This window comes from Dipodomys merriami, unplaced genomic scaffold (genome assembly GCF_024711535.1).
Source record: "Dipodomys merriami isolate MVZ:Mamm:240054 unplaced genomic scaffold, mDipMer1.0.p SCAF_3, whole genome shotgun sequence".
Classification (NCBI taxonomy): Eukaryota; Metazoa; Chordata; class Mammalia; order Rodentia; family Heteromyidae; genus Dipodomys; species Dipodomys merriami.
Window position 1 is genome coordinate 110,704,779 of NW_027204492.1, and position 25,070 is coordinate 110,729,848.

Below are 25,070 nucleotides of genomic sequence, written 5' to 3' on the forward strand. Positions count from 1 at the left end.
ATATTAATATATATATTTATTGTAAAGATACTGTACAGAGGGGTTACAGTTACATGAAGAAGGTAATGAGTACATTTCCTATCAAGCACTGTTACCCTATTCCTTTGTTTTACCCCTATCATTCCTTTCTTCCCCACCTCTCCACCTCCTCCCCCTACAAGTTGTAAAGTTCGCTTTCAACATAGTGTCTGTACATCTCATTGCTAATAGTGTCTTGTACATCTCATTGCTACAAAGTAAGTGAAATGAACCCCAAGATAGGGACACAAGAGGTTTTATCTTTCTTGCTGTAGTTTTTAATGTAGTTATAATGTACTATGTGATTTTTTTGTTTCTTTTTTATGTTCTACCTCCATTCTATAACCCCTGTTTTCACTATATTTGATTCCAATGCCCTACATCTTGTATATACATTTTTCTTCCTGCTCTTTTCATCCTCTTTTGTGTACACATTTTCCCGACCATATCTCTTTCAAGTAACCACATTCTGGCATTTATTTTGTTGAACTTTGACTTCTCCTAAGAGATTACAGTATTTGAATTCTTTAAATCTACTGTATTTTAGTTACTACATGTATATACACTTGCATACTACTCAACATATTTGCTCCACATAGAAGGGAAATACACTTGCATACTACTCAACATATTTGCTCCACATAGAAGGGAAAACAGGGATCCTTTTGTCTCTCTGTTACTTCACTTAACATATTTTTTCTAAGTCTTTCTATTTCTTTACAATATCATTCTAATATGTGACTAAAATTCCATTGTGTATATATACCACTAGGAATATATCCATTTGTGTCAGATTCTCCAATTTATTGGCAGAAAGCTTTGCAAAGTATTCCCTTAAAACCTTCTGAGTTTTTTTTTTTGTTTTTTTTTTTTTTTTTTTTTTTTTTGTCGGCCGTGGGGCTTGAACTCTGGGCCTGGGCGCTGTCCCTCAGCTCTTCAGCTCAAGGCGAGCGTTCTACCACTTGAGCTACAGCGCCACTTCCGGTTTTCTGGTGGTTTATTGGAGATAGGAGTCTCACGGTCTCTCCTGCCCGGGCTGGCTTTGAACCGCGATCCTCAGATCTCAGCCTCCTGAGTAGCTAGGATTACAGGCGTGAGCCACCAGTGCCCGGCAATCTTCTGAGTTTTGCTTGTTTTTGTTGTGATGTTCCCTTTTTCATCTCTAAATTTATTTATTTAGGGGATTTCTCTTAGGTCTGCTAAAGGCCTGTCAATTTTATTAATCTTTTCAAAGAACTAACTTTTTGTTTTGTTGAATCTTTATATGGATTTTTAAGACTAGTTCATTTTATTTCTGATCTAATTTCTATTATTTCTTTCTACTGATTTTGGGTTTGGCTTGTTTCTGTTTCTAGGAGCTTGAGGTTCATTATTAGAGTATTGATTTAAGATTTATTTAATTTGTTCGTGTGTAGGCACTCTTAGCTATAAACTGCCTTTGCTGTGTCACAGAGGAGCTGGTATTTTGTGTTTTCATTTATATTGAATTTCGGAAATGTTTGAATATCCCATGGGTTTGAATATTTTCTGTAATGGCTTTTGCTGTTGAGCTCTAATTTCATTCCATTATGTTCTGATAAGATACAGGTAGTAATTTCAATTTTCTTGAATTTTCAGAAATTTGCTTTGGGACTTAAGATACTATCTATTTTGGAGAATGTTCATTGGGTTCCAAAAGAAATGTATATTGCAGTGCTGCTGGATGGAATATTCTGTAGATGTATGTTAAGGCTAGCTCGTCAATGCAGTTATTTAGTTCTGAGGGTTCTAAATTTGTGTCTGGGTGATCTTTCCAAAGGTGACAGTGGTGTGTTGAAGTAAGCAGTTATTAATGTGTTTGGATCTATGTGTGTTTTTAGGTCAATAAATATTTGTTTGATAAAGTTGGGAGTTCCAGCATTCAGTGCATAGATGTTTAGAATTTTATGGCCTCCTGATGGTGAGTTCCCTTTATGTAATGTCCTTCTTTGTCTCATGAATTTTAATTTGAAGTCTTTCTAATCTGATATTAATATTGCTATTCCAACTTTTTTTATGAGGGACATTTGCTTGAAAGAGTTTGTTCCAACCTTTTACCTTGAGTAGGTATTTGTCTTTGTCAGATGTCCTTCCTTCCTTCCCTCTTTCCTTCTTTCTTCCTTCTTCCTTCCTCCTTCCTCCTTCCTTCCTTCCTTCCTCCCTCCTTTCCTCCCTCCCTCCCTTCTTCTTTCTTTGTTGTGGGGCTTGAACTCTGGGCCTGGGCACTCACTATCCCTTAGCTCTTTGGCTCAAGGTGAGCACTCTACCGCTTGAGCCACAGCACTACTGCCAGATGTTCTTTCTTATAGGCAGCAGATGAATGAATGGGTCTTATGTCTTTTGATCAGAGAATTGAGCCAATTGGTATTAGTGTTAGAACTGAGTAGTATGTGATAGCTCCTGTTATGTTTCCTCCCTTCTTTAGGAGTTATATCTCTTTTGTTCCTATCCCTTCTTTTGTAGGTAGGGACATCTCTGAGTATTGTAGTGCTGGCTTGGTGGCAATAAATTGGTTTAGTGTCTAACAAGTAACACTGGTATATTTTTTCACTGACCAATGATCTTAACATCAATTCTTGGTGAAAATTTCAAAAACAAAACTTATTTTGAGGTATTTCAGAATCACGTGCCGGTGTAAACAAATGCTGCAGAGAGCACTCATACACTTTACTTAGTTTTCCTCCAAAGTAATACTAAAAAATAAACACAGTAAAATGGCACAGTCAGAATTTTGACATGGGGATAATCCACAGATCTTTTTGGGATGTCCCTACTTTTTCTTATATCCACATGTGTTGCATGTGTGTATGTATCTAATTGTATGAAATTCTATGATATGAGTAGATTTTTATGTCCACCACTACATTCAGTGGACACACCACTTCCTTTTGTATAAGCTTCCCTCCAGTTGTCCTTTGAAAAACCACAGTCAACTCTGGCTACCCCTGGCCTATGACCCATCTCTTAACATGTAGCTCTAGAGCTTTGTAAGTCTTCCAATTGATGTTCCAAACTGGCTTTGATTTTCACTCAGTTTGTTTTGTCCAGAGTGTCATCCCTGTTGTGTGTATTGATAATTATTTATTATATTGCTGAATAATACACTATGGTTTGAAAATACTCCTTGTTTTTTTTGGGGGGGGCGTCCAGTTGTGGGGCCTGAACTCTGGGCCTGGGCCCTGTCCCTCAGCTCTTCAGCTCAAGGCTAGCGCTCTACCACTTGAGCCACAGCGCCACTTTCGGCTTTTTTCTTTTTTCTTATGTGGTGCTGAGGAATCAAACCCAGGGCCTCAGGCATGCAAGGCAAGCGCTCTACCACTGAGCCAACTTCCCAGCCCCTACTCCTTGTTTTTAACCCTTTTGTTTTTGAGATTTTGCTACCAGGAATAAAGCTTTGTTAATATTCCTATACCCATTTTTATCTAAATATAGTTTTAATTTCGCAATAGTTCATCCTTTTATATGGAGCAATAGTTCTCCATAGTATGTTTATAGACAGGTTTTGAAAAATCACTCCCTCCTTTTATTCCCCATTTTTTGAATAAGTTATTTCTCTGTCATGAGTGACAAGAATGCAACTGTTAGGTCTTATATTATATTTATCTTCCAAAGAGTTTTCCAAAAAGGCTTTCTAATTTCTTATAACCACATTTATATTTCTGATTGATCTTTTTTATTGTTTTGTTTCTGTCCTTAATGCACTAATATTTATTTTGAAATATATATATAGTGCATATACATGTTTATTATATATGTGCATATATATGTATGTGTAATCTTTGTAATCTTTTTGTGTATGTATATGTGTGCAGGTCCTAGGGCTTGAACTCAGTGCCTGGGTATACTGTCCTTGAGCTTTTGTGCTCTCTCACTTGAACCACAACCTTCAGCTTTTTAGTGGTTAATTGGAGATGGGAGTCGCATGGACATTCCTTTCCAGACTGGCTGATATATAAATGGAATCCTTCCATCTCAATCTCTGGAATATTTTGGCGTACTAGAACATGCCATTGCATGCAGCTATAGTTAAGATGGAGTCTCTGGAACTTTTTGCTAATATTGGTCTAGAACAGCAAGGAACGAATTCCTTTTCTTTCCTTTTTCTTTAGGCCGGGGGGAGCAAGTCCTGGGGCTTGAATTCAGGGCCTGTGTGCTGTCCCTGAGATTTTGTGCTCAAAGCCGGTTCCAGCTCCGTTTTCAATTTTTGGTAGTTAATTGGAGACAAGAGTCTCATGAGGCTTTCCTTCAGAGGCTTAGCTTTTGATCCACAAGCCTCAGATTTCAGTCTCTCGAGTAGCTAGGATTACAGGCGTGAGCCACCAGTGCCTGGCAGAATGAATTCTTTTAATTTTGCTCTGTGTGAGAATGCCACTATTTCCCCTTTATTTGAAGAGTAATTTGATAATTTTATCTAGTACATACCTTTTGATCAAGAATTCTTTTCTTCCAGGAGTTGAAAAAATTATACTTGAAGAGATAGCATTTGATCCCAAAACTATGGATCAAGACAACTCAGATATAATGGATAACCCACCTGAACTTGGAAATGACAGTGACTATGATAATGATGAAGAAGATAATGAATCTCCATTTTTCTCTATCCCCCTCTTTTTTGGTGAGTTTGAAGTGATAGTGCTAGCAGCACTAGGTCATCCAGATTTTCATTTATGAAGGGTAGTTTTGCTTCACAGTTGAGGTTTCTTTCAATGTTTTAAAATATTTTATTTATGGAAACATTGGTACAAGCACAATCCAGCCTGGAAGGAACTATGAGACAAATTCCTTGCTTTTATTGGAAGATGACAGTAGCCAAAATATTTCCACATCATTGAAGTCACACTTTGGGTGAGTTTGGAATGATGCTTATTACAGAAAGCACTGTTTTATCTAAATTCTTTAATGTCCTTAGTACAAGATAGTGGTGGCTTTTTCTAACTAAACTTTGTTTTCAGGAAAAATTTAGCTAAGTATATAGTTGTAATAATGTAGTGGGATTCTGTATTTCCATTGTCCAGTTCACCCAAATAGTAACATTATGCAAAGCTATAGAAAAATTGTACAACCAGGATATTGATGTGACACTATTAATAGATATTATCTTAAGTTCCTCAGCTTTACTTTTATTCTTTTGTGTACATGTATATGTGCATGTTTTAGTTCAGTTTTCTCACATTTCAGGTTCATGCATCCTCTACTACAGGTCAGCCCCCAAATAATTTTGTCACCACCGTGTTCTCTCATTTACTCTGTTATAATCACATTTGCTGCTTTCTAGTTTAACATCTCTTCCCAAAGCCCTGCCCTGTTTTTAACTGCTGGAATCCACCAATCTGTTGTTTAAATCTGTGATTTGTCACTTCAACATTATATAAATGGAATATATGGTATATAACTTAGCAGTTGGCTTTTTCCCCTAGTGCAGTTCCCTGATCACTCATCCACATTGTTGCATGTACCAACCATTCTTCCTTTTATTGGTGAAGTGTATTCCATGGTCTAGATGCACTATGATTTATCTGTTTACCCCTTCTTTTTGGGTAAGTGACAACTTTTAAGTTTTTCTTAGAGAGTGCTTCCATTTCTCCTTTATTGATAAAAATTTGGTGACAGCGTAATAGCTCAAGCCTGTAATACTAGCTACTTGGGAGACAGAGATCCAAGGGATTGTGTCTAGAGATTAGCCTACACAGAAAAGTTCTTAAGACTTCATCTCAAGCAATCATGAGGCATGGTGGCGCTCCCCTATTACCCCAGCTACAGGGTAAACGCAATAGCTGGGTATAATGGCCATGTGCCTATCATACCCAACAACATGGGAAACACAAGTAGGAGTATCACAGCCCAGGGTGGCTCAGATCATAAAGCAAGACGCTCCCTTGAAAGTAATCATCACAAAGAGGTATTGGTGACTTGACTCAGGTTGTAGAGCACCTGCCTTGCAAGTACCAGTCCAGGTTTAATCCCTAGTATTGTCAAAAAACAAATGGTGAGTTTTTGTTTGTCTTTCAACACTGACAGATGACCAAGAACTGATACCTGTGAGAGTGAATTGCCCAGTTTCCATGGAAAATGGTACAGGCCAAGATAACATTCCAGAATTTCCCTTAATCACAGGTTTTGGTATGTTTGAAATGATTCATAGTACAAGTAGCATACTTTTAATACAATTTATTAGTTATAACCTAAATAAACATTTCACTTTGAGATATTTCAGAGTCACATGTCAGTATAAGAAATATTCCGGTAAATAGAAAAATGGTACACAAGGAGATCTTAAATACTGTTTACTGTTTCACATAGGAGTAATGTCATGGAAAATAGCGGGAAATAATTTGCGTTAGAAATCGGTTAATTTGGGCTGGGGAGGTGGCTCAATGGTAGAGCGCTTGCCTTGCATTCATGAGGCCCTGGGTTCAATTCCCCAGTACCACATAAGCAGAAAAAGCCAGAAGTGGCGCTGTGGCTCAAGTGGTAGAGCGCTAGCCTTGAGCTGAAGAGCTGAGGGACAGCGCCCAGGCCCAGAGTTCAAGCCCCACGACTGACCAAAAAAGAAAAAAAAAAAGAAATCGGTTAATTTACATTAAACACTTTCATGAAATGTCTGTTTGAAAACAAGGATTTTTTTCTTGGATTTTTAAAGCATATCTTGGAGATCCAAGAAGAAATATCAGGATACATAATATTCATTTGGAGACTATAGAGAAGATGACCAAACTCAGCCTTGCAGCCTGCTACTTGGTTTATGTGGTGTTCTCTGAGGAAAGTCTGATTAACAGTGCTGCAAGTATCAATGGTCTAGGTTACCCAGACCTGGATCCAAACAGAATGGCTGCAATAAGAGGTATGTGCATTTATTATGTAATTAGGGATTAAAAACCATTACTTGGTCATGTAACAAGTGTTATTATTAATTAAAGAATGATAAAAATGTAAATCTTAGAACTCTTTATTTTCAGCTGGGTGACCCTGATTTTACAATTTAATGATATGTAATGGGTAACAACTTTTAAAAGAAAACCTGTCAATAGACTGGTAGACTAAGACTAGCCTTATTAAATGTAATTGCTTATGGTGAATAAGTAGTCACTTTTTTTAGCACTGGAGCTTGCTAAGAAAAGCCAAATAAATAGATGATGGAGAAAGGAGAGGATAGAGAAAGGAATAAGAACGTTTCAGTGTTAGCAACTAACAGCACAGAAATAAGATCTCATAATGAATATACCTTAGTTTTCTGCCTTTCAGAAAAATGTAGTGAGGCCCTATAACTCATAGACACTGAGGATACCATAGGAAGAAGTTTTTTCTTCAAACAGGTTAAAGTCTAGAAATGACACATTGACAACAACAGATAATTTCCAGTTTGGTGTGGTGGTGTTGTAGGGGCTCAGCGAGCAGAGCAACTATTTTGAAGACGTTCCAAGATGCTTTGCTAAGGACATACATTGGAACAAGATTCCAAAAGACTCTTTAGATGGTTGAAGGACAAAGGAGAGAAAGTTTAAGAAGAAAGAAGAGCTTATAGGAAAATAGACATTGTAAATACACAAGTAAATGAAGCACTGTGTCATGATGTTTGCAGTGACACTATTTTCTCTTTACAGGTTGCCTTTTTTAGTTCTAACTCATCCATTGGGGTATTAAATTATCTCAGGACTCTGCCAGTTTGGCTTTTGGTTAATGTATTATTTTAAAAATATTTTTAAAGCAAGAAGACCTTTCTTAGGTTAGTGTTTTAGGAAATTTCCTATAAGAGGAAGAAATAATTCAGCAAAGAATCCTCATTGGATAGAATTTCTAAACTCTCTGAAAGAGACAGAAAATGGCAACTAGAATAGAGTTTATGTATTTATTTATTTGTGCCAGTACTGGGTCTTAAACTCAGGGTCTCAGTGTCATCCTTGAGCTTTTGTGGTCAAGGATAGTAATCTACCACTTGAGCTACAGCTCTACATCCACCTTTCTGGTGGCTAATTGGAGATAAGAGTCTGAGGCTGTCTGGGCTGGCTTCAAACTGTGGTCCTCAGATCTCAGCTTCCTGAGTGGCATCAGTCACTGGTACCAGGCTGAGCCCATTTATTTAAAGTAATTCTAACTTGTTTCTTTGTTGATTTCCTTTCCAATTTTCATGAATACCTTCACTTTTTCAGAACATTTGGCAAATATTTTCCTTCAGTATGATTTGACAGAAAATGGAAGTGACTGGAGCATTTGTATGTCTAGTATCAGACGTTTGGTTGAAAATTTGTGCATTGAAGTTCAAACACATTTAGTAAGTTATTTTTTATTTAACTGTAAGTAACTGCTGTGTAAGCCCATACTGTATATAATTCAAGAACTGATAATCATCATGCACAGGATCTTCAGGCCATCTGCTTTTTTCTTTCTTTCTTTCTTTTTCTTTTTTTTGTCAGCCGTGGTTGAACACTGGGCCTGAATGCTGTCCCTGCACTCTTCAGCTCAAGGCGAGTGCTCTTCCACTTGAGCCACAGCACCACTTCTGGTTTTCTGAGTGGTTTATTGGAGATAAAAGTCTCACAGACTTTCCTGCTCGGGCTGGCTTTGAACCGTGATCCTCAGATCTCAGCCTCCTAAGTAGCTAGGATTACAGGCGTGAGCCACCAGCACCTGGCTTGCTATTTTCTTAAGTTAGGGGGGAGTATGTGATCAAAAGCATAGTGCCTGTTTGTTTTATTATTTTGTATTTAGACTCCTTAAAACATAACCTAAAGGTAAACAAAATATGTTAGGATTAATATATATGAAGCCAAGCTCTATATCAATGTAAGTTTTAACTTACCAAGTTGTTTACAAAATCTTTTTCAGTATCTCACTAAGTAACACCAAAAGGAGGCATCTGTGTGTGCCTCTTGGTTGTTGTGGGTGGTGGCAGCAGCTGAGGATAGCATAGGAGAAATTACAGGCCCTCATTACTTGTTCACTTTCAATGTTGTTGAGACCTGGTGAAAATAATGCAAGCTTTGGGGTTAAGCTGTCACAGGTATTTTACATTCAGTATATTTGCATGGTAATAGATATCTGGTTTCTCTTATAGGCATTGTATGTCCAATTTAAACGACTTTTAACCTTAAATGGATCCTTAGAGATGAGGATTCTATGTTGTTTCTCTTTGGCTGAAGATGTGTTTAGCTTAATGACATTTCCTAATTTCCACCAATCTCTCTAAACTTTATTCTTGGCATATTTAGTCATTCCTACCCCTCTAGATGGTTTATACAAACTATTTGCTAAGAATTCTTGCAGCTGAGCCAATGTTTTTCAGGTAAACATTTGGAGTGATGGCTCAAGTACCACCTGTCTGAAACCAAATCTAGTTATTTTTAACATTCATTTTTATATCCTTCAAAACTGCGCCCTAAACAATTCACATAAAATCAAGAAACTGCCTGGAAAACTTCAATTTGCATATTTGCTTAGGCAGCAGAAGAGATGCAGCATCTGTCAGGTGCCTGGTGTATGCTTGAAATGAAACTGGGGGAATTTTGCTACTCAAAGTGGGTCTTCAGTCCAGCAACAGCAGCAGTATAAAAGTTTGTGAGAAATACAATCTTGGATTCTACGTCAGACTCTGACAGAATTTACGTTTTTGTATGTTCCTACTCTACACAGGTGATTTGTGAGCACTCACTTATTTGAAAGGCTCCAACCTAGAGTAGTAGCTGTTATCTGGGTACATGTAAGAATCACTTGAGACATTATTTTAGGGTCAGTACTGAGATTTCAGCTGAGCCTCACACTTGCTAGGTGGGCACTCTATTGCTAAGCCCTTGGGGAGTTTGTTTATGTGTGCACTTACTTATTTATTGCATTGCCAGTACAAGGGCTTGTACTCAGGGCCTAGTGCTTTCATGTGTCTTGTTTTCTCAAGGCTATATCACTACCATGTGAGTCATACTTTCGGTCTAGCTTTTGGCAGGTTAATTTGCAGGTGACAATCAAGGACTTTTCTACCTGGGTTGACTATGAATCAAGATCCTGAGATCTCAGCCTTCTGAGTAGCAAGGATTAACAGATGTGAGCCACTGACACCAAGCTTGCATTATTTTTAAGATAAAGTCTGAGTTTCTGCCTAGTGTACCTTATCTGCAGTCTGCTTTATTTATGGTTCCCACAAGACTCCAATAATAGGTACATCTCATCTTATCTAGCTATTGGTCAAGAAGTGGTCTTGCCAACTATTTTTGCCCAGCCTAGCCTCAAACCACAATTCTATCTCAGCTTTCCAAGTAGCTAGGATTACAGGTATAAAACACTGGCACCTGGCTGAGACCCTTTTTGTTTGAGATGGGTGCTTATTGTGTTGCTCAGGCTAGTCTCAAGCTTGTGGTCTCAGATCCTCCTGCCTCATTCAGCCTCCTGAGTAACAGGGACTTACAGAAATGTGCTATTACACCTGACTACATGAAACACTCCTGAAAAAGCTTACTCCTGCTGCAATTCTTTCCTTCTACCTCCAGAGATTCTGGTTGAATTTTCTAAGGTAGGACACAAACATTTTTTGTGTTAAAAAAAAAAGAGGATTCCTAATGTAATTCAAATATACAGCTGGACTTGAAACCCACTTAGGAAAACAGAAAAAAAGCATTAAAAAAAACAAGCAAACATGATCATTCCTAAGAAATTCATTCGTTTGTTCCTGGAATGTTTGCCATGTACTTTTTTGTGCTAGCAGTTATCATTCAGTCCATTAGAGCTATCAAGACCACTCTCAGAAGCAGTGAGTCATGGCATCCTGAAGGAGAATCTGCACTTCTGCTTTGAGTACTTATGGTGTCAGCCCATCTCTCTAGAAATGCTTTCTTACCTACCAACCACAGGAACATGCTGGTAGATACTGGAATATGGTCATATTTTTAGACCATGGGGCTTGGTTTTTAGATATGACTTTTTTGTTTCAGCATGAAGTTGCTCTTGTTTGTGTGAGAAGGAACGATGATGGAGAGGGAAGTAATGAGCCTTACGGGAGGGTTCTGTATGGAAGGAGGGTACTCTATGGAACAAGAAATGGAAAGCCAGTCACTTGTTATGTGGAACAACTGGGTGAGTTTTGAAAATCAGTTATTTTGCTCATAAATGTTAGATTCTGGTAATGCATTTGTAGGTCTCATTGTACTGTTCTCAACTTTTTTGTAAGAAATTAAAGCAATTTAAACTTCTTAATGAGAAAATAAAGGGTGCCTAGTTCTGAGACTGATGATTTACAATCGAAACCTGTCTGTCTCTCCCCATCCTCTCCACCAGGAGAGCAGCCCCAGCAGCAACCTGCTGACTTATTAGCTCAGAGGAGCCAGCATCCTCTGCAGGAGCTAGTGTGAACCTGAAGTTTTTGGTCTCCAAGCTTGGTAGATCACTGGTGCTCAATAAGGGGTTTGGGCGTGAATTTAATGGATCCCATTCTTCAGAACATTGTGCTTCCACTGCAAGTTGCCTATCAAAGGCTCTGCTTTTATTTGTATCAAGGGGCAGTTTCATAGGTAACGGTGCCAGTAGCTGCTTACATTCCCCAAGACATCCTTCCCAGGATGGTGGAATTCAGCATCACCAATGAGTGATTCCCAAGGTGGCAAAATTCCATTTTGTTTCTACCCTTCCCTCAGGTCAACCCCCTTAGTAATGTATTGCCTAGGATCCTGTGCAAACAGAATTGTGAAACGATAAATTGTTAATTTTGTTTTACCATTATAGAACTACTTTAAAAGCTAAATCCATCATTTAATAAGTAGTACTATAAATTGTTGAATCACTCTAAATTAGATAACAATAAACATACTATATAAAAGAAGCACCAGACAATATGAGCCTCAAGCAAGTAGGAGCCAGAGAGAGGGAGTCCCAAGACCATGTGAAAGGAAAAGAATCTGTCTGGGGAGATTGGTCACAGGTCTATAAATGTGATTTAACCATAGCAGGTGACAGGATTATTAAGTGCATTGTGAGCAAGGAAGCTACCAGTTTGTGTAGTTATTATACTGGTTTATTCTAAAACTTCAAAAAATAGTTAAAAGGGGAAAATTTTTCATCATCAGTAATTTAGAAATGTTGAAGGTATTTTCATTTTTTCTGTTTCCTTTTTCTTGGGAACATATCAAACATGGTCTCCATATAACTATTTTCCTTCTCCCAGATAATATGTTTGTTTTCTGAAGAACCTACAATCTATCATCATTTTTCTTAGTAGATATATAACAGTGCATAATTTACTCTAATTTATTTAGCTTACTCCTTGTTTATTTACTTAATTATTTGAGGATTCTTTAGAAGATTATCAATCACACTGTAAAGAAGTATCTTCATTTGGATAGCTATTCCATATTTTGGATAATTTTCTTAGGTTCTTAGAAATTGAATTTATGACTAGAATATTAGTCTTATCTATTACTTGGTTTACACCCCAGAGTTAATCCTTTAGGCCCATTTTTAAGTAAGTTAATCTGATCATATTAAATCTGGGTGATCCAACAATTTATAGTACTCTACTTATTAAAGGATGAATGTTCCAAGATGAAATAAACATTTACTTGTAATAATGATGTCCTATTTCTCTAATATGTCTTCCTTAAGAAATAATTGTTTATTATATGTAAAATACAATTTTCAAATATGATAATTTTAATCTTTATGGACTGCAGAAGATATATGCAGTTGAGAAATGAAAACTTCAACATTTATTTTTGAGCTCAAATACGGTATCTAAAATACATCTATGAACAACCAGAAGTTTGTTGATGTTTAAGTGATGAGTTTAATACTAAATTAAATATCTACATTTTAGAAATGAAAATAATGCAGTAAGAAGAATCATAGTGCTTATTTTGGTGTCATTAAAACTACTTAGAATTATTTTTTATTATTAATAAGTTCTTTTATTATGAAAATACCATACAGAGGGGTTACAATTACACGAGCAAGGTAATGAGTACATTTCTTATCAAGCATTGTTGCCTCCTCCAACTAGTATGTCTGAGACTACTTAGAATTTCTTACTAAATCTAATTTTATTTTCTTTATTTCTCATTTTCAAATTTCTTTTTTGATGCCATTTGTATTTGAACTCAGGCCTCATCCTTGGGAGGCAAGTGCTCTGCAACTCTTTTTCTTTATTTTTCTTTTTTGCTCTTTCTGGCCTTGAATGACCATTCCCCTACTTCTGCCTTCCATATAGCTGGGATTGTAGCATATACACCATACCTGTTTTTTTAAATTAGCGTACAGTGTGTTGTGTAGGGGGAGTTTTATTTTCAATACTTTTCCACTCGTATGAACAGGTGTGTATCCTACTCAGTTTTACTCCTCTATCACTGACCTATGTATGCTACTTCCCCCCTTTTTAAGACAACTTCCACAGGCCTTATTGTTCTATTTTCATCCATGCAAATAAAACTATGTGAACTGGTTTATTTTTTTGAGATAAAGTCTCTAACTTTTTTTTTGCTCAGCTGCTTTATTTTTGTTTGTTTGTTTTTTGTCAGTCATGGGGCTTAAACTCTGGGCCTGGGCGCTGTCCCCCAGCTCTTCAGCTCAAGGTGAGCACTTTACTGCTTGAGCCACAGGGCCACTTCTGGTTTTCTAGTGGTTTATTGGAGATAAGAGTCTCATGGACTTTCCTGCCCGGGCTGGCTCAGATCTCAGCCTCCTGAGTAGCTAGGATTACAGGCGTGAGCCACCAGAGCCCGGCAGCTGCTTTATTTTTGAGATAAGATCGCTCAAACTTCTTTTTGCTCATCTGCTTTGTTTTTTTGAGATAAGTTCTCCAATGTTTATTTTGCCCAACTGGCCTTTAACCATGTATGATCCTTTCAAGTAGCACCAAAGTAATTTTCACATAATTATTGCATCCTAAAAAGTAACATACCACTAAAGCCTCCCCTTGAACAATGGGAGCATGTGCAATCACATTAGCAAGTAAATTCTGTCCCATCATGCTGTCTCCTAACCACTAAAAATTTAATATTTAACATTTAAAATTTAATAATTGATTCCTTCAACCTTTCCAATTTTTGAGCCTAAAAATTTAGAAAAATCAGCCTTTCTACTTAAATCTTGAAAAAGTGCAACCAAATATCTGCTGTGAAAATTAGCATCTTTTTCTTTTGCTAGGTCATTTGGGACATTCGAGTAGACGTGTACAGGTACCGAGTTCAGTAATGACTATAGCGAAAACAAAGCATTCTCCAGAGCTATCAGCCAGATACCTCAGTCACTACCTGTTCACAGAGGAGTTGTCCAGAAATACCATCTTTGACAACGTGCAGTTTGATGTTTGTAATCTTGACGACAATACAATTGCTGCTATCCGAGGTTTGTTGCATGCTTTCCCAAATCAACCCAGAATATAGTAACACTATTACCCACTAGGTTGCTAATGCAGTTTAAAGTGACATTTACTATTTTTAAAGTTATGGCTAACTAAGATCTTTAGATCCCCCCCCCCATACTGACATTTACCTAATACTTCTATTGTTATTAGGCTCTTGTCCTTTCTATTAGTATTTCTAATTTTTAATGTAGGATTTCATAGTTAGTTTGCTACATTTTATCCTGTTAGTGTAGGGTCAGCATTCCCCAAACTTTTTTTTTCTGTTTTGTTTTTTTGGTCAAGGGACTTGAACTCATGACCTGAGCTCTGTCCGTGTTCTTTTGCTCAAGGCTAGCATTCTACCACTTTGAGCCGTAGCTCCACTTCTGGTTTTCTGTGGCAATTAATTGGGGATAAGAATCTCATGGACTTTCTTACCTGGGCTAGCTTTGAACCTCAGTCCTCAGATCTCAGCCTCCTGACTAGCTAGGCTTACAGGCAGGAGCCATTAGCACCCAATCCCAAACTTTTTAAAAGACTGCTGTATATTAATAGGTGTTTCATGAATAAAATACGTTTTAGTCAAATGATCACAAGAGACCTTAAGGCAACAAGGACTTCAATGGTCTCTCAGTTTTTTGTTTTTGTTTTTTTGTTAGTGTGGGGCTTAAACTCTAGGCCTGGGTGCTGTCCCTCAGCTCTTCAGCTCAAGGCTAGTGCTCTACCACTTGAGCCACAGCACCACTTCCGGTTTTCTGGTGGTTTATTGGGGATAAGAGTCTCACAGACTTTCCTGCCTGGGCTGACTTTGAACTGGGATCCTCAGATCTCAGCCTCCTGAGTAGCTAAGATTATAGGCATGAGCCACTGGTGTCCAGTGGTCTCTCAGTTTTAAAACATGTTTTGAATACCTTTAATCCATTGGCTTCACTAGGTCTTCCTTGTCCTATTGCTTTGTGTTCAGACTCCTCCTTCATTTATGCACCCCACCAGCTTTGCCTCCCCTATTGCCTTTGAATCAGTGCAAGTTCCTGTTGTTAGCTTTCTACTGTTGAATATTTTCAGAGCACTTAAAGTGCTTATGTGCAATGTAAAAACCCAAGTTGGCAATAACTCCAGAGTATTGCTTTTCCCATTTGCACAGTCTGAAACTTTTTAGGATTAGTGATGGAGAAAACACACTAACTTTTTAGGAATTGTGTTGAAGAGAACACACCAACCAATTTTGGCCCCTTATTGTCTGTTGTGAGATTTGCAGATGCTATGTGGTCATTATGTGGTCATTATCCTCCCAGTTTTGCTACCAGGGCCACATGGTACAAACTTTCTTTGCCTGACACCTTTTTTTCTTAATAAAAATGTTCATCATAGTGGAGCCATACTGAATTCAGTGACTTGTCACAGGAGCTCCTGTGGCTACTGCTGATAATTGGTTGGTGCTATGAATATGCAGCCTTTGACACATATCTTGCTAAAAAGAATGGAGATAGGCTGTGTTAATGGCATGTTGATTTGTCACCTGTTACCATGTTGAAAAGTGAATGTGGTTGATGTCACCATTCAATGCTGACCTGTAGCAATCACCATATTCTTTCCTAAGGGTTCAGAGATGTAGAGCTAATTACAAAAGCATGGAAGTTAAAGGCACCTGTGTTCTTCTAACAAACACCAATCCCTTATTCTTTGTCCTCCCCCCCACCAAGAGACCAAGAGTGCTCATTGTATTTTTCATTATTACCTTCCTACATGCACATCTTCCTATAACTGTAAGATCTACAGACTCATTTCCTTTTTTAGAGATAAATTTAGTGGTGCAGAAAGTAGCAATGATAGGTAGCTTCTTATATATATATGAAGACACTGGTGCTTCTTGTGAATTGCAAAGGCTTATTAGCACACATGGATATATGTTAGATACACTTATGAATAAGAAATGTTGCTGGGTGCTTAAGGCAGTGGAGTTTATTGTGCTTTAAGAACGGTACTATTTCATCTCGTTCTTTTAGATTAACAGATTTACTCAGCTTTTAAAATAATGTTTGTGGAACATTTTCCTTTTTGCTGTTCCTAGGCCTGGGCACTGTCTCTGAGCTATTCTGCTCAAGGTTAGTCTTTACCACTTGATGTACAACTCCACTTCTGGCTTTTTTTGTGATTAACTGGAGATAAGAGTCCGACAGACTTTTCTGCCCTTGAACCTCCATTCTCAGATCTCAGCCTCCTAAGTAGGAGTACAGGCCCGAGCCACTGACACCAGGGGAAAGCATGTTTCAATTAGGTTTTTTTTATGGTACTGAGATTTGAAGTCAGGCTCTTCTGCTTGCTAGGCAGATGTACTACCATTTGAGGCACACCTCCAGTCCATTTTGCTTTAGTTGTTTTTCTGATAAGGTCTTACGATTTATTTTGCTTGGGTTGTTCTAAGACCATAATCCTCCTATCTCTGCCTCTCTCACAGCTGAGGGTAGAGGTGTGCTCTGCTAAACTTGACTTGCATGCTGAGATAAGGTTACACTACATTTTTGCTCACATTGGCCTTGAACCATGATCCTCCCAATCTCCACCTCACTTAGTATTAAATACTGTGGGCTGGATATGTAGCTCAGTGGTAGAGCATATATGTATGTATGTATGTATGTATGTATGTATGTATGTATGTGTATGTATGTGTATATCACACACACACACACTCTCTCTCTCTCTCTCTCTCTCTCTCTCTCTCTCTCTCTCTCTCTCTCTCTCTCTCTCTCTCTCTCTCTCTCTCTCTCTCTCTCTCTGCCCTGGGGTTGGTCTCCAGTATTGAAAAGAAATAGCAGTAAAATTGAGAGTGAGTAAATTCATTTTTCTAGTGTGATTTCTAAATAACTCTTCTGTTTTACCGCCAGAGTTTCTCCAGGAAAGCTTCCCTTCCTGTAATCTAATGGAAGATAGTGATGACTGGAAAGTGTGCCTAGCAGCCATATGCAGCAGTATCCGAGCTTTTAAACAGAAACTGAAGACCCCTAAAGCAGAGGCTGGTTTATCCCACCCTTCTACAGAGGAGTAAAAGCTGAAAGATTCAGTGGAGCCAACCAGCTAGAGCACTTGAACCAACTATCCTCCTGTTTTTGATGGATAGATCATTGTATAATCTTCTCTAGTTTTGTAATTCCAAAATTAGCCTGTTGTATTGTAGTGGCAAAGCAGGTGTGCATTTACATCCCGAAGAAATAACCAAAGTTCTTTTATTTACTTCTTGATAACATTTTTTTATCATTTTATTTATTTTATTTCTTTTTTTGGGGTCCGGTCGTGGGGCCTGAACTCTGGGCCTGGGCGCTGTCCCTCAGCTTTTCAGCTCAAGGCTAGCACTCTACCACTTGAGCCATAGCGCCACTTCCGGCTTTTTTCTTTTTGCTTATGTGGTGCTGAGGAATTGAACCCAGGGCCTCAGGCATGCAAGGCAAGCGCTCTACCGCTGAGCCACCTTCCCAGCCCCTTGATAACATTTTATAACAAGTTTGCTTATAGTGAAAACAGGAAAGCTTTTGCCAGACATTTGGATTCCTTTTAAATAATTGAAATGTATGCCAGTATGAATAATATGAATCTGACCAAATTCACAAACTACTCCTGGTTTCTAAAGTATTGGGTAGACTTTTAATTTTTGATAATGTTTTTCTGATTTCTACTAATTTAAAAGCATACAAATTTAAAAGTGCTTGAATGGAGGAAAATATTGATCAGAAGTTCAGTTACATAAAGTGCTCTTGAAAGATACTGACAAGATAACCATTTTGGTGTGGGGTCATGGCTCAAGCGGTAGAATGCCTGCCCAGCAAATATAAGGCTCTTTTAGTTTAAACCCCAGTTACTAGCAAACCCAAGAGACTAACAAAATCTAATTTACTCGTGAACAAGTTTATTTAACATAAACCCTCTACTTCAAAGAGCATTCTAGAATGTTTTGGCCACAGGAAAATATATGCAATTTCATTGTGACTATTTGGGTTTAGGAAACATTTTGTCAGTTTTAATGTCATGTTTCAACTCTCAACCTATCAAAAAGTCCTCAGTTACATTCATTTAAGCAAAATTTACACTGGCTATTAAGTGTATTTTTGCTCATACTTATTTCCATTTGTTTTGGCTTAGATAATTGATCTTAAGGTTTTTGATAAGGTAGAAAAATTCAAAAGAGTAAAAAGAATAACAGTAATACTATAATAAGTGTAAAGTCTTGTTATTTTTGACGTCTGAGTTAGTAAAGATGTGTGACCAGTTCATAGCAGATTTTAACTTTTAGAAAATTTTAACTTTTTGAGTATTTTCATGAAATACCACATAACTTTATAAAAGACTTATTTGGGGCATGCTTGAGACCCTGCATTCTTTAACAAAAAAATTGTTTTAAGACTTCTCTAATTTGCCAAAGTAACTGCCTTTAGCTTAACAAAATTATAGTATTTCATCATACATCTTTATACATCTTAGATATGTTTATATGCTTTTCAAAGGAGGTAGTTTAAAAAAATCTTGTGTTACAAAAATCTTTTTATAAAGAGTAAAAGGGTTTTGGCCAGAGTTGTTTAGACTTACTCTTGTAAGACAGCCTTGGCTTCCCCATTCTTTTTTTTTTTTTTTTTTTTTTTATATATATATATATTTTTTTTTTTTTTGGCTTCCCCATTCTGTCTCACAAATAACTTTACAAACTACTGGCTATAGAACTAATACAGAAACTTAAATCTACTACATAAACATAATCAAAACAAAAGATTATGTGCCACAAATACATACATACACATACGTGTATATATATATATGTATATATATATATATATATAATGATTGAAAAGAAAAGCAGTTAAATAGTAGGCAAGGTTAAACTTGGAATAGTATATGTAGATTTCAAATTTGAATTATTTTTTGGTATCTGAAATACTCCTTTGGACCACAACCAAGAACAAAATTAAAAAATCATTAAATGTTATATTTGCAGACATTTTTCAAAACTTAAATGGTTACCCTTTTATGGTGGTTACTTATATGTTACCCAGAGCAGCCCTGTCCAATAGAATTTTCCACAATTGAAACAAAAAATTTAAATATAAAAATAGACATGTAAGCTGGGCGCCAGTGTCTCCCATTTGTAATTTCAGCTGTTCAGGAGGCTGAGAACTGAGGGTAGTGGTTCTAAGCCAGCCGGAGCAAAAAATTCCCTGTGAGACTCTGATTGCCATTAACGAGTCAAAAATCAGAAGTGGCACTGTGGCTCAAAGTGGTAAAGCATTAGCTTTGAGCACAAAGGGCTTGAGGGTCAGTGCCCAGGTCCTGAGTTCAAGTCCCACAACCAACAAAAAAATACATGTAAATAAATACAATTTGAATGCAAATTTAAAGTTAATAATTGAAATGCAATTAAGATTAAAATAATAATTTACAATTAAGTGAGATTGTCCAGTATGGTAGTCATTAGAGCATTTGAGATGTGTTTAGAGGAGCTAAATTGGAAATTTACATGAGATAATGAGATAATCATTTTGTCTAATTAAAATTTAAAATTAAGTAGACATCAGTAACAAATGGCTACTGCGTTAAATGGCACAGTTTAGAATGTCCTGGGTTTTGTTGTTTCTTTCCTTTTTTGTGATGCTAGAACTGCAAACAAGAGCCTTGTGTATGCTAGGAAAATTATCTACCATTAAGCTTCACTCCTAGTCTCAATAATGTTCTTTGTTATTAAAACAATATTTGGAACAACTTCCATGGTTTTAATTATAATAATACATTCTTTAAAAATCACATTCGATTTAGCAATATAAATTTTGTAAAGGTTATTCATATTTCATATCAAACAAAATTGGACCCTTACTGGCTTCAAAATTTGTATGTCGATCCTGTTACTCAATAAGTGCTTGTTCAATAAGACTTTATTTTTTGAAAATATGCATATCTTGTTTCAACTTCCAAATAAATAAACATTTGAAATCTTAATACATACTCTTTAAAAAACTTGTTTTACATAATTTGCAGAATGTCGACTAATGTTATCTGGAGTGTTTTATGTTAACATGTTTTTTAGCCAGGTTCATAAATGTGACATGGCTAGAATGTTTGTATTCTTCCTTCTTAAGCAAAAACTTGTACTATAGAATGGTCTTTTACACAATACTAAAATCTTTCTTATCTCCCTTGAGATGTAATAACTAGTAATCTAAACAAATTAGAAAAGTTAGTTTGGAAGATTGACAGATGACAGGTACAAATCTGACTCCACAAACAAAGATAGTAGGAGGCATTACTTTGTTCTTTTGTAGCAATTTCATTTCTGTTAAATTGCATTGGGAGTATAATTTAACCTTGGTCATTCAAGGCTTTTGTGTTTCCTTGGAAGGCAAGGAAATAACCCAGGGCATGAATAGAGGTAAATTTGGGAGCATACCAATAGGTGAGGGTTTTCATCCTCTGCATAGCCTGGCTTTGTCTATATCTCCAGCTACGTCTCCAACCTGGCTTTTTGATGGTTAGTTGGAATCTAATAGTTTTTCTGCCTGAGCTGGCTTCAATCCTTGATCTTCTAGATCTCTGCCTTCTGAGTAACTAAGATTATGGATGTGAATCACTGGCTCCCAGCTAGTTTTTGGGGTTGTCTACTGCTAAGCTGAAGGGGGAAGGGTATCAGAATCATATTCTTACAATTTTCCTTTTCCATCGTCATCTAAGGTGTCACTTCATTTCCTCTGGTCTTTAGACTTTGGCCCAAAGCCATTCTTATTCCTATTCTCAAGACCCATGAAACCAAGCAGCTCCTATCTTTGTTCCTTCTAGGACCCTCTCAAGCTCATAGGAATCATCTGGTGTTTATTTTGTATCCCATTAAGTGGGTTTTGTCTAGATTTCTAATGTACCATATTTCTATTTGGGAGTTGATACGAAATTAGCAGGCCCTGTATAAAATGATGAGTTTACTTCATATTAAGTATATTTTGTTTTTATAACTACTGGAGCTTGAACTCAAGCATGGCCTTTCACTTACTGAGTAGCCACTTTATCACTTGAGTCCTACCATCAGCTCTTTTATACTTGGTATTTTTTTGTGTGTGCTAGTCTGGGATTTGAACCCAAGGCTTGGGCTCTGTCTCTGAGATTTTTTTTTTTTTTTTTTGTCGGTCGTGGGGCTTGAACTCTGGGCCTGGGCGCTGTCCCTCAGCTCTTCAGCTCAAGGTGAGCGCTCTACCACTTGAGCTACAGCGCCACTTCCGGTTTTCTGGTGGTTTATTGGAGATAGGAGTCTCACGGTCTTTCCTGCCCGGGCTGGCTTTGAACCGCGATCCTCAGATCTCAGCCTCCTGAGTAGCTAGGATTACAGGCGTGAGCCACCAGCGCCTGGCTTGTCTCTGAGATTTTTGTGCTCAAGGCTAGTACTGTTGAGCCACTTCAGGCTTTTTGGTGGTTAGTTGGAGATGAGTCTCACAGACTTCATTGTCTAGTCTGGCTTAAACCATGATCTTCAGATCTCAGCTCCCTGAGTAGCTAGGATTACAGGCATGAACCACTAATGCCTAGCTTTATTCAGTTACTTTCTTTCAGATAAGGTCTCCTATTTTTGACTGGGGGACAGCTTCAGACTGAGAAATTTCCACTCATGCATGCCACTCATGAGATGAGATGGCAAGTAAGCACCTCTATCGGATCTTGTTGGTTAAGATGAGATCTTTATGTCCAGGCTGCTCAAAAGCCTTGGTCCTCCTGATCTCTACATTCTGAATAGTTGTGATTACTCATGAGCCACCATAGCCAGTTCCTTATTTTTCAACCTTTGATTTGGGAATGAGTTTTGGCTTAGAGTACTTTGAGCAAGAGTTCCCATATAAGCTCCATTCAGTTTCCTTTTCCTGAGGTTACCAGCTTACTTAAAGTACACTGATCAGAAGTCAGAAATTTCTGGACACAAGTGGCTCATGCTTGTAATCCTAAACTACATAGGAGGTTGAATCTGGAAGGCATGTTTAAAACCAGCCTAGGCAGAAAAGTCGGAGAGACTTCAAAATGCTAAACTTAAGGTATGCCTCCAGTGGTAGAACACCAGCTGAGCAAGCAAGCTAGCCAGCATGCCATGAAGTCCTGTGTTCAAATCACAGTACTAGCAAAAAAAACCCCACCAAAACCAAAAACCAAATGAACCTTCATATTTCAGAGTTAAGGCCTTGTTTGGGGGCCTGTCCTGGGGCTTTAACTCAGGGATGTGCTGTCTCTGTGTTTTTTTGCTCAAGGCTCTACCACTTGAGCAACAGCTCTACTGGTTTTTTGGTGGTTAATTGGAGAGAAGTGTCTCACAGATTTTCCTGCTCGGGCTGGCTTCAGACCATGATCCTGTGATCTCTGCCTTCCGAGTAGCTAGGATTGTAGGTATAAACCACTGGTACCCACAAGGCCTTTTTCTTGTAAGCTCCCAGGAGTCAATGCAAGTTCCACCTGGCATTTAGTTGTCATATTTCCATAGGCTTGTGGAGTCTGGGACAGATTTCTTAGTCTTTTCCTTTTTCCTGACCTTCATTTTTTTTCTTGAAGAGGACAAGTCAGTTCAATAGGAATGGTCCTTTACTTAGGCTTGTATGTTTTCACCTGATGAGATTGACAGGGGAGAACTCTTAGAGATGAAGTGCTATGGGAATTGGTTTGTATCACTGTTAAGAGATAGGAAAGACAAGGCAAAAAATTCCACTGAAGATGAAGGAAACAGGCCCTGGAACCTTAGCGTGAAGCACCAAGGTGGAAATTCTTGAAAGATTCCTAATTGCTGAAGTTCTCAAGAATCTGATTCAAGAATGAGGAGGTAGTGATGTTAATAAAGACTAGAAATTTCCTTTGCAGAAGCAGAACTGGGAAGCATACTTCCTGAGATCCCTGTCTCAATAACTCTGGTTTAGAGTTTGCTAATGAGAAGAACTTGCATGAAATTTGAAGGTAGAAAAGCCTTATCTTTCCTACCTCTTAATAGTGATGCAAAGGACTAATTCTGATGATAAAAACCTTCATGGCATGACTTCTGGTTTTTTTTTTTTTTTGAATCCCTGACAAATTGTAGCTTGTTACTGCATTTGATCCCCTAACCACCCTTGGAGTTCATGCCATTAGAAGTGAGAGGGCTCACCAGTCAATTGTGCCCATCCCTACTGGTGAGCAGTTTAATGAATATTTCAAGCCATGAACAATAAAGCGAAACATCTTTGTTACCAGGACACATGTGAAAAGAATGAGGACCACAATTTAATTTCTTTTTTCTTCTTTAAAATACAAAACGGATATTTCCATATAAAGCCATTTCCAGGAACTCAGAAAGCATTGAGAATCCATAACCTGAGGATCAGAAATGGATACATTCCCTATCTTTCAGTTGAAGGTTTGAGAGCATACAGAACCAGCCTTAACATCAGTTACTTGCTTAATTATTTGTCTTTGTGGCCAGACCTGAGCTGTGTAAGGGAAAAGATGATGTCTTTGGTGCCTAACACAGTAGTCTGGGAATAGTAGATGTGCAATAAACAAAGGCATTTTCTATCTGTGTTCATCCCTTTGGCCTTTATTAAGTTGTTGCATCTATTCCCTGGAGTTGGTTTGCTTTGGAGTGTGAACAGAACTCGAAGACTACTTTGTCTTCAGAGAGAGTTCTGAAGCCAAAAGGGTTTTATTACATTCTGTAAAAGAAAAATATAGGAAACATTATGTTAATTTTTAAAAAATAGAATTATGGCTCTTGCACAAATATAAAATGAGCATAAAACAGATATTTTTGTTGTTTCAAGTGACAAGTGACAAGAAAACTGGTAAGGTGTTCCAACAGAAGACCATGCAAAGTACAGGTACATGTATAAATCAAGAATATCAAAGTGTAGATGCAACAATTAAAATTGGCTTATTTCACACTCGAGTGAGCAAGTTAATTGAACCTACCAGATGGAATTGATTTGCATGTCAATAGATACATTTCTACTTGTTGCATAGAATTTATAGAATCAAAACTTAGTTGATGAAAGTTGGATAATCAGAATTAGATAACCCAGAAGCATGTGATCTAAACATTATTACATCCCACTAACGCACAATTTTCCCTGTGAATGTAAATACCCATAAAAGGTAAGGTCCTAGATTAAGAAACTGCCACTACAGTGGGAACATAGGTATCCTTTAAAAATAACGGAACAAATACTGAAGTGAAAGGCAAGCCAAGATGGACACCATGTGCAATATGTATGTCTGATAGAGGACTTGTATCTATTATAAAAATATAAATCAATAATAAGAAGATGAATGTTAGTTGAAAATGGGCAAAATTCTTGAGTGGATACTTTATAAAGGAAGATATAGAAAATGGCTCCTAAACCAATGAAAAAGTGCTCAACACTTTCATCGGATTAGTGTACTTTAAAATTGTAGCATTTGCAATGGCTAGCATTGCAAAGACTGACAATACGAAGTGCTGGTGAGGCTGTGGAACAACTGGAATCCATTAAGGAATGCAAGATGGCATTGCTACCGTGAAATGATGTTTGGTAGGCAGAGATCTGGAGGATCACAGTTTGAGGACAGTGTGGACAAAAAATATTTATTTGATTCACAGTCAAAAACTTTGAAACCTATGTGAAGTCTTTTGAGGAACCTCCATACTGCTTTCCAAAGTGGTTGAACAAGTTTACACTCCCACCAACAATGAAGTAAGGTTCCCTTCTGTCCACAT

At 37.5% G+C, this 25,070-nt stretch overlaps 1 protein-coding gene across 1 annotated transcript in view; it reads left to right on the plus strand.

Annotated features, from left to right (window-relative positions):
- Positions 1-17,633, plus strand: part of Bend2 (BEN domain containing 2) — a 50,101-nt gene extending 32,468 nt beyond the window's left edge. Inside the window, exons 13-19 of the mRNA XM_070039405.1 lie at positions 4,487-4,651; positions 6,055-6,156; positions 6,677-6,877; positions 8,184-8,305; positions 10,953-11,094; positions 14,152-14,352; positions 17,236-17,633. Of these exons, the coding sequence (XP_069895506.1) occupies positions 4,487-4,651; positions 6,055-6,156; positions 6,677-6,877; positions 8,184-8,305; positions 10,953-11,094; positions 14,152-14,352; positions 17,236-17,396 (1,094 nt within the window). The 3' untranslated portion in view covers positions 17,397-17,633. The remainder of the gene's footprint in view (positions 1-4,486; positions 4,652-6,054; positions 6,157-6,676; positions 6,878-8,183; positions 8,306-10,952; positions 11,095-14,151; positions 14,353-17,235) is intronic.
- Positions 17,634-25,070: the final 7,437 nt, after the last annotated feature.